Source organism: Syngnathus acus, chromosome 6 (assembly GCF_901709675.1).
Source record: "Syngnathus acus chromosome 6, fSynAcu1.2, whole genome shotgun sequence".
In the NCBI taxonomy this organism is placed as follows: Eukaryota; Metazoa; Chordata; class Actinopteri; order Syngnathiformes; family Syngnathidae; genus Syngnathus; species Syngnathus acus.
This window is the reverse complement of record NC_051092.1, coordinates 7,909,387-7,922,297: the sequence shown is the minus strand read 5'-3', so window position 1 is coordinate 7,922,297 and position 12,911 is coordinate 7,909,387. Positions and strand designations below refer to the sequence as shown.

At 40.1% G+C, this 12,911-nt stretch overlaps 2 protein-coding genes across 3 annotated transcripts; one reads left to right on the top strand and one right to left on the bottom strand.

Annotated features, from left to right (window-relative positions):
• Window positions 1-1,442: 1,442 nt before the first annotated feature.
• On the top strand, window positions 1,443-4,611 carry rag2 (recombination activating gene 2). The gene is made up of 2 exons (XM_037255298.1): window positions 1,443-1,724; window positions 2,379-4,611. The coding sequence occupies exon 2, from the start codon at window positions 2,394-2,396 to the stop codon at window positions 3,978-3,980; it is 1,587 nt and encodes a 528-aa protein (XP_037111193.1). The 5' UTR covers window positions 1,443-1,724; window positions 2,379-2,393; the 3' UTR covers window positions 3,981-4,611.
• A 533-nt stretch (window positions 4,612-5,144) lies between these two features.
• rag1 (recombination activating 1) lies at window positions 5,145-11,806 on the bottom strand. Of its 2 annotated transcripts, none has more exons than XM_037255246.1 (4): window positions 11,583-11,806; window positions 10,224-10,578; window positions 8,998-10,130; window positions 5,145-8,222 (listed from the first exon to the last, which is right to left on the bottom strand). In XM_037255246.1, exons 2-4 carry the CDS (start codon window positions 10,562-10,564, stop codon window positions 6,481-6,483), a joined length of 3,216 nt encoding a protein of 1,071 aa, XP_037111141.1. In that variant the 5' UTR covers window positions 10,565-10,578; window positions 11,583-11,806; the 3' UTR covers window positions 5,145-6,480. The 2 variants fall into 2 exon arrangements, with proteins under 2 accessions (XP_037111141.1, XP_037111140.1); XM_037255245.1 differs by lacking the exon at window positions 11,583-11,806 and adding an exon at window positions 11,424-11,555.
• Between the last annotated feature and the right edge of the window lie 1,105 nt (window positions 11,807-12,911).

Here is a 12,911-nt window from a genome sequence, read left to right as displayed (position 1 = left end):
GTGTGTTCTTTCTTTTCAAACCTCAGCTGATCAGACAGATGGGTGGACAGACATCTTTGCCATCATCTCATCATGCAACATCATTTTAGACTAATATGCACACGTACTGATCTCTATGGCTCAATGGCCTGTGTACAATATACAGATTTTAATCAGCAGGTGAATGAGATGTGCACAAATGAAATGCCTCCGAGAAACAACTCTATTAAAATGTATGTGGGTCTGTTTGGCTCGCTGGCAATTTTTAAAGCCTGCAATTAATTTCGATGCCAGAAATGAGCACAACCTTAAGGGATGAGCAGAAGGAAGACAGAAGAGGCTTTGTGTGAGTGTAAACACATGAGAAAATAAGCACACATTGGGCAACACTGAAACAAAGCGTTTAATTGAATGCAACACAATCTAAGCTGTACAACAATAAATGTTGCATACTAATAAAGGATACAACTGATAAATACACTGGAAAATGTCTTTATCTGTCAAACAAAATTTGTTTAGTCTCAATAAAATCGCTTGTTTTTAAGTCATTGGAAATAATTACACTTGTCAACAGTCAATTTTAATCAGATAGTATGTGTCCCTGATTTTAAAAAATTCTTTCCTATTTTCCTATTTCCATTATTTGTATTTAAGTTTGACCTATAAAATCTTGCGCAATATAGACTTTACCATGCCTTGTTCTTTATAGCTATGACGTTTGAGAAAAAAGAAACACTTGTTGATGAACCGAGCCCTTAATTTGTAAATATTCGTAAATAATATTACATATTATACTATTATTACATTGTTGTTATTATGATTATTATATTAAAACCTGATGTGCTCGAGGAAAAACTAAAGGCAGGTAGGGAATCCAATGTGGAAGTTTGTGTTTTCATATCATGGAGGGTTTCATATAGTAATGGGCTGCATGCAAATTGTTGTTTACCAATTATAATGAAGATGACATGGTGATATGCCACAAATAATGCTTCTCTTAAAGGTAATAAAACTGAAATGTCAGTCAGGATTTTATGGCATTATAAATGAACACTGTCTTTTGTCACTTTTGATTTTGTGTATTAGAATATTTTTCTTGTTGTGGCATTGAGAATGGGCAGTCCTAAATATATCTGCTCTGCTGCAAGAGTCAATGACTAATTTTCTGTCATCGTACATTGACTGCATAATTTAGGTCATTTTTCCACCTTACTGTATTTTCATGCTGGTTGTGGTGTGGCCTCTGCAGCAATTATCAGCATGTCTTAATTATTTAGCTGTTGTTAATTACAATTAGTGTATGATACAATTGTTGTGCTCCCTTGTGGAAATTTAGGAAGTAAAAGAATAACAAACAGACCGCTTGTTTTTTAAGGCATGTCATTGAAGCTTTTTTGCAAGCATAGCTCAACATATTTAAACATCTGATGAGTTCAGACTGCACAACAAAATCTGTCGCTGCTTTTCCTAGCTTCTTAGGTGTGTTTTATCTGTGACTGTACCTCTGAAGTGACTTGCTAAATGCATTCAGGCAGCGCTGCCAATGAGCAGCAGTCACACACAGTTAACCTCAAGAACTGGAAGTGTTTGTGAGTCAACGAAGCTTCACAAACTCACTGCCAGAGTCTACTTTTGTCAAAGACAGGCTATATAAAGAGTGATTAGGTTTAGTTTAGTGATCTTAAAATTCACAGTAAAGTGAGCTAAAGGTCTCAACACGCTCGACTCCTCAGCCTGACTGCAAGGTAAGCGCATTAAAATTGATCTGAAATTACTGGAAGTTATGAGGTTACAAATATTCATGGGTACTTTTCATCATTTTATTATAATAGTATAATAACCTGTATGTTACAGTACAGACACTGTATATAAAGATAAACATGAACAAAGGATTGTTTAAAATAAATGTCGACTTGTGCTGCAGGTAATGAAATTTTGTGGTATTTCAGTAATATGAACCAAGCTTTAGATTAGGCTGATAACATTTAAGTAGTTGTTACTACTGTACTTCATTAAATGCAACCAATTGTGATATGGTCAAAAAAGAGCAAGGTTACGTAGACAGATCAATCAATTATTCATTGTTAGCCTATAAGAATGAAACTGTATGATTGTAACTATGATGTAAGGTTGACTAAATGAATCCCACTTTATCTAGTTTGAATTGACTTGTGGCATAGTTTGCTCTGAACAAAAAAGGCCGTCCAACTGTGGTTATTTCTAATTAAAATTTTATTGTAATGTCCACATTTTACATGTGAGTTTAAGTTTTTATTATATTATTAAGATGAGACAGGGAACCATTATGTTGATAATGATGATGACCAGGAAGTAGTTTTGAAAAGTGATGAAAATAAACAAGATCTGTGTGTGCGTGCCTGTGTGCTGTTTTGAAGCAGACGCCTGCACCCAGGATGACTCTGCAACCATTAAAGCCAGTCAACTGCGAAGGTCTTCTGCAACCTGGCTGTTCTCTTCTGCAGCTTGACGGTGAAGTTCTCCTGTTTGGCCAGAAAGGATGGCCAAAGCGCTCCTGTCCAACAGGAGTATTTGGTGTGCGCTTGAAACATGGTGAGCTGAGGTTGAGAGCCATATCTTTCTCCAATGACTCCCAGTACCTTCCTCCTTTGCGTTATCCTGCCGTTTGCCGCCTTGATCCACATGATGGTCTCCCGGAGAGTTATCTCATCCACGGTGGCCGCACCCCCAACAATGACATCTCAACAAGTCTTTATGCACTGAGCATGGATAGTCGTGGCTGCAATCGCAAACTGACCCTGAAATGTAAAGAGAAAGAACTAGTTGGAGAAGTGCCAGGTGCTAGATATGGCCACACAGTCACGGTAGTTCAGAGCAAAGGGAAGACAGCCTTTGTAGTTTTTGGTGGAAGGTCCTACATGCCTGCAAAAGAGAGGACCTCAGAGAACTGGAATTGTGTCATTGATTGTCCTCCTCAAGTGTTCCTGTTCGACATGCAGTTTGGTTGTTGTTCTGCTTACACTTTTCCAGAACTCTGTGATGGACAGTCATTCCACGTGGCCCTTGCGAGAGAGGACCGTGTTTACATCCTCGGCGGTCACTCTTTGAAAAGTGACGGCCGGCCACCTCGGCTCTTTTGTCTGCACGTCGAACTCCTACAAGGTTGTCCATTATTGTCGTGTGACCTTCTCGACTTTGGTCTGTCCATCTCAAGCGCTATGATCACTCGCACAGGCCCCGCTCACAAGTATATTATAATAGGAGGGTATCAATTTAACTCTCAAAAAAGAATGGAGTGCAGTACTGTCATTCTGGATGAGAAGGGGATTCACATAGAACCTCTTGACCCCCCAAACTGGACTCCAGATATCGTTCACAGTGGGACTTGGTATGGCGGTGCCGCAGGGGAACAAAGTATGTTGCTAGCTGTACCAAGTGAGGGCAGGTCGTGCCAAACAAATATGAATTACTTTTATCTAGTAAACTTCCAGAAAGAGGTCGACAGCAAAGAAGACCAGGAGGGTTGCAGCCAAGAGCTAACAGACAATTCCACTCCTCTCGAAGATTCAGATGAGCTCTATTTTGGCCGTGAGCCTCAAGAGCTTGATGATAGTAGTGAGGTTGAAGGTAATACCTACAATGAGAAAGATGAGGAGGATGAGTCGCAATATGGCTACTGGATCAAATGTTGCCGTGGTTGTCAGCTGGATGTCAATACATGGGAGCCGTATTACTCCACTGAGCTCCAATGGCCAGCCATGATCTTTTGTTCCAAAGGAGAAGCCGGACACTGGGTCCATGCCCAGTGCATGGGGCTGTCTGAAACAATGCTCCTCGAACTGTCGCAGGGAAACAAAAAATACTTCTGCCGAGAACACGGGGGTCTTCCGAAGCAGGAGATGACCCCACCTCAAAAGGTTATACCACTAACACATAAGCCTTTAAAAGTCAAGCAAAGGAAATCTCATACATCCCTCAAGATGCCCAGAGCCAAAAATGTTTTCAGGAGACTTTTTGATTAACAAGTTTATTATATTGTGAAATAATAACTAAGAATGAATTATCCATGTGTAAAATGTGTCTTTTGTCAAGTAGAGCGGGGGTCACTAAACCTTTATGAAGCTAAGAGCTCATTCTTTGGTAGATTGCCTAAAAGTTTAATACATATTTCTGAAACGTTTTTTCCCAAATTATCTAACAGGTAATGTTAATCATGTTATTATCTTGTTGTTATTAAGGACAAATTCATTTATCGTATTTTCTGCACTACAAGGTGCACTTATCTTGAAAATTGACGGTACTCCTTATAATAAACAGGTCACTTGTCATCATAACTGTATGTATAAATGTATTCGATTTTACCTCCAACTTTCTATACTGATTCAAATAACACCAGAAAAAACACCAGTGATTAAGATGATAAATTGTTCATTTTCACTGCCCCTGATGTTGATATTCATTTTTATTAGATTTGGAAATTTTATTGCTTGCTTGTTTGTTTGTTTTTCCTAATTGTTTACAATTGCTCTCAGTGACCGTAGTGAACTAATCATTGAATAACACTTTCTTATTCATTTTATGGAAAAATAAATGAATCAACAAGAGAGTGGTTGTGTTTATGTCATTAAATAAAATACAGTGATAAAATGAAAATTGACTTATTCATGTCTCTTCTATTTTGAGATTAAGTCAAATGTTTCTAAACTTTTGCAAGTCCCAAAATAGAAAAAAACTGCAGGATACATGTCAAATGTATTCATGGGTGTAAAAACATCCAAGCATTCACTCACTTTTCGAACAGTGATATATATTGTTTGTTTGTTTTTTTGTTGTATGTTTTTTATTGTTTTTATTCTTTAAATCATGTTCGAAATAAAGATTCATTCATTCATTCATTCATTCATTCATTCAATATATGTATCTACATGGCATGAATGAAATCACAATGACCTCATTTTGAGTATCTGTGAAAGCATATTTTAGAAGGAAATAATCATGTATGCACCCGGCAATTGTGTTCGGCTCAAATATGTCACAGTAAGGGGAGTTTAATTGTGTTGTCTTTATTTATAGAAACACATGAAAAAAGGTTCCGCCTATCAACTTACTGTAAAAATTTGATGTGCAAACTGACATGTAATTCAGTGGAGAGGACAAACAGAAAATGAGAAAAGCTAAGACGGAAATGTTTGTGAATCATCCATCACCAATTTACTTGGAGATGCAATTTATTTTGCAAAAACACATCTATGAGACAAGCCGTCATAAAATGCATTCTAAAAGATGATGTCTGTTGAGGCCAGTGACAGCCCTGCTGGTGTATTGTTGCACTTATGACAGTAAAAAGGAATCAAACATCCAATAAAATAAGAAAACAAAATTGCTTGTCGCACCCACAAATGTCAAGGGCAGGAAAAGACAATGCAATCAATCAAAGAAATAAAGTTGCCAACAAACTTTATATAACATCCTTCTGTCCCTCCTCCATCTTAAGCCAGTGTGATGAAGATATGTCAAAAGAGGAAAAGTGCAGTTTTATACCGAGCTAAAGAAAAATCCCTGCTCGAGACTCTGCAAGACGTTTGGCTTTAAAATGCATTTTAAGGATTTATGAAAAAGGCCAGTATATGCTTTATTTTATGTGAAGATGTCGAATAAAGCATGATGTATTATCTAATGTGTACAAAATAAAAAAGATAAAATTTGGTTCAAAGTGACCTGGCAGATATTCCGCCCCTCGAGGGTGCCAGGATAAAGCAATAAATTAATCTTTTGCAGAGGGCAGCCATGAAACAAATAGCATTAAACTTGCTGTGATTACATTTTTCTCTCTTCAAAATGACCACAAATTCTCAAATATGGTCAATTTAACACATTTCTCCACTATGAGTTATACCATTTTTGTCTGCTTTCATAAATATCCACTTCATAAATTCATAAAGCTGTCACATGCCTGCAATAAAATAAGCCACATTTCACTCATAGGAAAAGAAAAAAGACTTTTTTGTTGCCAAATGAGAGTCTGTGTGTCACTGACTCCACTGGCGGAGCTAAGATTTTTTTCTTCGGGTGGGGGGGGGTAAGGTTATCTTAGTGTGTCTGCAAAATAAATTCCTTTTTTTTTTTTTTTACAGAAAGTAAAGGTGAAAGTAAGGTGTTCTGAAAGTAATTCTTAAGAGAATACCAAAAAGTCAATTATTGGGCCTGGCACATATTTAAGGGGTGGCAGTATTCCCGTGGCCTCCCCTCTAGCTCCGCCAGTGACTGTGTATATAAATTCACTACCATTTCAACATGACCATCCAAAAAGCCAAGACATACAATTAATAAAGTCCAACAGCTTAAACATTGTCGTTCTGTCAAGTCCAACATTAATAAATGAATGAATAAACAAACTGAAACTTGACAAAGTTCTCAGAGAAAACGTTTTAAAAGAATAGGAGTTTAAAAGAAAAACTTAAAACCAAATTACATCAAATAAGTGAAATTGAAATATTTATGCTTAATTTCACACAAAACATATCAAAAATCAAAGACCTCGTGGGCCACACTTTCACTGTCCTGGAATTTTGTTGGGTCAATGGTGGCTTTGGCAGAGTACTTATGAGCCTGCATAAACTTCTGTAAGTACTTTGATGTGTAGAGCCAGTGATGTTTCAAGACATCCTCAAGCTCAAAGGCTTTTGACTGACGTGCATTCATCTTACGGAAACGCCTGAACAGTTTGTTTGCTGACTCATTCCCCTCACTAGCCCATGCACCGATGGATCCATCACGCTCAATTATTTCGGGGACATGGGCCAGGGTCTTGTGCAGATAATTGGTTATTTTGCCATTGTACCTGTATTTGAAAGTAGTGGAAATGAGGTCAGCAAAACTCTGGGAATTGAAGGTGTAGCGGCAGAGCTGGTCAGGACACTCTTTGGTTGGGCATGTAGAGCGCCACACAGGCTTCATCTGGAGGTACAGCCGCATCAGCTCCCTCAGGGCCTCCCTCCTCTCCTCTAAGGGCACCAGCTCACACACCACTTGCACAGCCTCGAAGGTCATTAGCTTCCGGGCATAGTTGCCGTTCATCCTCATCACAGGTTTGAGTTTCAGCTTCTGCCTCAGTGCTTTATCCAGGGCTGCCCGCCAGCTGCGCCGTTCCTCCCGGCTGGGATTTTTGTTTCGGTACACCTCGCCTATTTCATCCTGGAAAATTTTGTAGAACTCAGTGGCATTACCAATGTCACAGTGTAACGCATCAAGTGTGGATTGGGTCTCCATGAAGGGCTTGGCAGAGACCCCCTTGACTCTGTCCCGCAGTTCCTCTATAGACTCAGAAAATGGATTAGTTCTCCAGATTTCATAGCGAGACAAGTTCTCATCATGACTGCGTGTGACAGAATGAAGTACTATATTTTTAGAGGCCTCCACTCGACTCGAGTCACACAGTGTGCAGACATACGTGGATCCAGAGGCTTCCAAGCCCTCCAATTCACGGACCATCTTTTCGTCGTATCCTGACCCTCTAAACTGGAAGCGGAAGGATCGAGGCAGTCCAGCTATCGACAGGATGAGCCTGCTCTCCTTCATTGTGCTACGTTCTGCAACCAAGGGCGACAAGACAGCTGTGAGTGTTTCGTGGTCCGCTTCATCAACAAACATCAGACAGAGGGGCTTGCAAGACAATTCTGAGTTTGGCTTTGGCTCAGTGAAGATTGTAACCTCCTGCTTATTATCTTCACCAAGCAATACAGAAATAGACATAATGGTGAAAGAGAAACGAACAGCTTTCTCAGGAACAACTGGTCCTCCGCCGTGCTTTTCACTGACATCTCCCATGCCGTCACAAGATTCTTTGATCGTAACATTGAAGCTTTGGGTACAGGCACTGTCTTCCACCCCCTTCTTTCTCAGCCCCTCCACAATGTCCTCCTCCAGATCCTTTATTGCGGACACCAGAGCCACATCATAGCGGAATCGGCGTGTGATGGTATTGGATGGTGAGTCATCCAAAGAGGAAGTCCATCCACAGAGCCCATTTATGATACCAACGTTGCAAGATGAAGAGACGTTCTTCAAAGCTGGCTGCCATTCAAACTGGTGAAAGCCAGGGAGAAGCTCTTTCTCTGCAGCACGCAAACTGTGTAAGGGCTGAAAGATCTGGCGGCCGCTGGTGGCTTTGACAGTCCGGTACACTTTGTGATACTGGCTACAGCTCAGGAAAGTATTGACCCGGATGGCCAAACACACAGCAGGGTGCAACGCAAAGCCTCTGCCTGTAGATAGAGACAAATTAAAAAGTTTCAAACACAGAATGAGGCAAAATAAAACACTAAGAGAATTATTCAGCACCAAACTGTGAAGCTCAAACTTTAGAAAGAGCTGGGGATTTTTTTTCTCATTTAAATGTGGAGTCATTCCTACAACAACACAGCAAGATCATGAATGTATTGTTGTCCAGAGCACACAAACCCTTGGATAAACAATGTAATGTTTCCTTATTTCTAAATGTCATAATGGGCTTGAGGATGAAACAATAAAGCCGCTGAAAAGGCGAGCTGTATTGGCTACAGATGAAAACAGACACCAGCTGCCTTCAATTCCCAAAGGGGAACGTTGGTGCTGTCTGTGTCATTTGCAGATACAAGAGCTGCTGATGATCTGATTCTAACAGGCCCTTCACATGAGTTTATATCATTTATCATAGAGGGGTGTGAAAATGAAAGTATGACAGTCAGGCAGAAGGATAGTGAGAGCTTGAGAAATTCAGCAAAGGCCAACAATGCTAGCTTAATGGACAGAGATGGACAAGTTTGAAAAGCTTTGCAATCAAAAACACAATGGACAAGCATGAAAAGCTTTGCAATCAAAATCACAGAAACTCTTCTCTACTAAACAGTGAACTTTTCAACTCATTGTTAATTAAGGGATGAGCACTGCCCTCAGACTATGGCAGAATTTAATGAGCTCTAATTAATTTGTTTGTGTCTGTCTTTTGGTGCTAAGGGGGTGTAAACTGATTGAACAAGAGACTGATTCATGGCCACTTACCTTGCATCGTGACCTCCAGCTCATCTGCCATCCGGTGTTCATTCCCAGATCTCAGTGCCAGCAGATATAGTGTCAGACACACAGACTTTAGGTCACCACCTTCCTCTTTGTCTGCAAACATCTTCACCTGGTTCTTCAGATCCCTCAGTCGATGCTTCTGGGCACGACGCGTGAGGGATAGCAAGTGCTGGCGAGGTCTTCCCCCTTTATTGGTTATCAGGTAGTTGTCAAGCTGTGATGATTGCTGTCTAGCATCCTGCTTTTCCGCATCATGGCTCATACAGTGAGCTTTAAATGAGTCTAGTTTTACATGCTGACCACAGCCGTCTCTCGGACAGAGCAAAAGCAGAGAATGCAGGACTAACAAAAAGGTTTTTGCAGGAGGAATGAGGTCATCGCTGGAGCAGGGTAAGTTGCAGGAAGGACAGTGAGGCCCTATAAAGTTTTTGTATTTCATAATACAGTTGTGGCAAAAGAGGTGCCCACAGGGGGCTTGAACTGGGTCAGAGAGCAGATGGTCACACACCATGCAAGTGAAAGAACAGAGGAAATCAACTGGGAAATTCTCAGATATAAGGTTGCTACTCAGGTGCTCTTTCTGACAGTGTGTGATGGTCCTCACCCAATGCTCCCTTTGGACACTGGGACTTCTCCATGTCTTAAGGACATATCCATGAAGATGGCCGCCAAATGGTCTCAGAACTCGACTCTCACCACTGACAGTGATGTGGTTGTGGTCCAACTTGGGTCTTTTTGCTAAGCTTTGGGCTCTGGGAGTGGTTTTCATCCTCTTTCTGCCAGTCTTGTGGAATAATTGTTTCTTGGGTGAGCAAAGATGACAGAGGGTGCAATGAGGTTTCCACTCAGGGACTTTTGTCTTGGAAAGATTGCATACACCCCCTCCTCGTATGGCAGTCATCCAGCAGCGATGGCAGAAGGAAAGCGGGTGGACGGATTCTGTATCTTCAGTCACATCCACTTTAAAAACCTTGTGGATGACCTCTGGCCATTTTGTTGATGTACAGCACATTTTGCGTAAGCAATTCTTGCTGTCGTTATCCAGAACTGCGTGAACATCATGGATTGGGCCGCTGATTTTTCTTAATGAGATTCCACAAAGACGGCACAGACCTCTTCATAAAAAAAATATATATATATATTATTATTATATGTGTCATTGTGAGATGAAACAGAGCATGTTATCAACAAGGCTTAATGTTAATTACCTGAGGTGGTTCATGTGAGTGTCAATTTCTGCGAGCTTCATGTCCATGCTCTGGTCAGGTGGTTCAGTAGTTTTCTTGCTTTTTGCATCTGGGCAAAATTTCATAATGCTACCTGTACTACCATTATCTAACTGTACATTTGGAGCTGTACAGACGTAGGATTTAGCGATCCCAGACATGGCTTCCTTCTCAAGTTTTGTCTCACTTGACATAGGGGCCTTCTCCATGGACTTCACTCTAAACAGTTTAAACTTCCACTGAGTGTACTTAGGATAGGGATGGTGGAGCTCAGCCGGCATAGATGATCTGGGGCCATCTGTCTCCAGGCTTTCCTCTGCCATGATTTGACTTGAGCCTAGGAGAGGAGAAGTTGATGGAATAACAGAGTAAGATGAGAATGCCTTAAAATGGGTGACAAATCTTTGGGAAAATGAACAAATTCATACCAAAGATGTAAAGACACATTTTGGGGTTTTAACTATTTCTTTGTCCCAACCCAGGGTCTTTTGGCTTGGCGCCCTAACAATTGTCATTCCTATAAAACATATCTTTACATATGTAACCTAAAATCCATTGAACAAGACGTGACTACTGACCTGCAGGACTGTTTTACACCAATATATTGACCTCATGAAACAAGCGCTGTGTGATCAATATAGCACCAAAATCTTCATTTCTCTCATCTCATCTCTTCCTGCCTTGGGAGCCTATCAGACTGTATTTCTTTGACACAGAGAACTTGTTAACACCCCCCGCCCCCCTGACCACCACCACCACCACCCACCCTTATCCCTGGAAGACTGTCAATCATTTATATTTGTCATTTTCCAAGATGGAGAGAGGATCGGAGCTCCGGGAGCCATAAAGTGGCTTTGTGAAGGCAGGGGGAAAATTGAAGACAGTTAAACTTATTTCACAATGCATTGATACTGACAGGGGAGGTAAAGAGGAAAAGAAAACAAGATGCCATCGCACTAAATAGAGATAATAATGTATTATTCCAAATACAACATTGTTCAGTGTAGCAGCACTTAATTTAGCAGACATTTGAATATATGATGTTTCGGCAAACTGCAAATATTACAATGTTGACCTTATTCTAGCTGAATTAACATGACCACATTAGACATTACTGTAAAGCAAGCTGATCATAAGAATGTTGAATAATCTATGAATTATTTGATCAATTTTTTGTCTTACCATAATTATACCGATGGCACTCTTCTTACAGCATCTCCTGTCTAACCATCTTTCAATGTGCTCCCTGGAAACCTCCTTCATTTTAGAGGCCTTTATTTACTTCTCTCTTTTGAGACAAACAGCTGAGGCTGTGTGCATAAGATTCAGCTGGGCTCTTACCTTGTTTTTAATCTCAGCTGCCGTCAGTCCCCTGGGGCTCCTCTCTGCACGGGGGCACAAGGGAAGCCCTGGAGCTATAGGCCTAAACACACTGCTGTATGTGTTTGTCTTTCACAGCTTGAGGCATCTGTTACCATGAGTCAAAGCTCCATTGCCGGGAATTGATGCTGTCTTTACTTATGTGGCTTGTGTTTATACCTTTCCTTGTCAGGATCCCAACTGTCAACTCTCGCCACCTGATGCAAGCAGCTGATTTTTGGGAGGAAAAAAAACAAGGTCAGAGCCACAGCGGTTTACACATGCACAGTTTGAGCTGCAGACAAACAACTTTCCTACCCCACCAAACAGAGAAATAAAGGCAAAAAAATATACATATACAGTTTTCACATTAATGACCAAATGTGCATGTGTTAAAATATAAGTTGGAGATAGAGAGAGAGAGAGAGAGAGAGAGAGAGAGAGAGAGAGAGAGAGAGAGAGAGAGAGAGAGAGAGAGAGAGAGAGAGAGAGAGAGAGAGAGAGAGAGAGAGAGAGAGAGAGAGAGAGAGAGAGAGAAACTTGACCTCTGGATTTAAAAGGTAATTTGTTTTGCCTTCATCTTTCTTGTAGAATCACAATCACATGTGGAATTTAGTCAGTGCTTTCAACCCAAAAAGGAGTGTACTGCATATGTATATTGCATTGCACTCAGCAATTTAGACGATTCATCAATAAATTGATTTATCTATGAGTCGACAACTAATTGGTCATCAGATTAAACCATCCATTTTGCTATTTGATAATCAATTAATTACTGAGAAATCTTTTAATTTGAAATTTTAAAATTGTCCAAATGTCATTTCAGTTTCTCAGCTGTAAATATTATCCAATTTCTGTCGTCGTCTATGCAGTGGGATGATTATCTTTGTGATGAATAAAAATAAAATGTTTGCTTTTACTTTCAAAAACAATCAGCAACATTTTTGCCTTTTATTTATGATGTGTTATGGACCAAACCAGTCCCTGAATCGTAATTACTTTTTATTTGGGCATGTTGTGCAGTAATTTGGAATAATGCTTGATTCTTTTTTATTGAAATGAAATTGAGATACTTTTTAGCAAGCCGATTCATTATTTAATTGACCAAATAATGGTCAGATCAATTGATTATTAATATAATTGTTAGTTGCAGCCCTTAAACAATTTTTAGAAAGCAATGTTTAATTTCCACTGAGAAATATGGTTGCAATCGGGTGCAACACTAAAAGGGAAACGGCCTCCAAATGGCATCTGGCTGAATACATTGGCTTGTCATTTTAAAATGTCATTTAAATGTCATGTCTGTTTGAA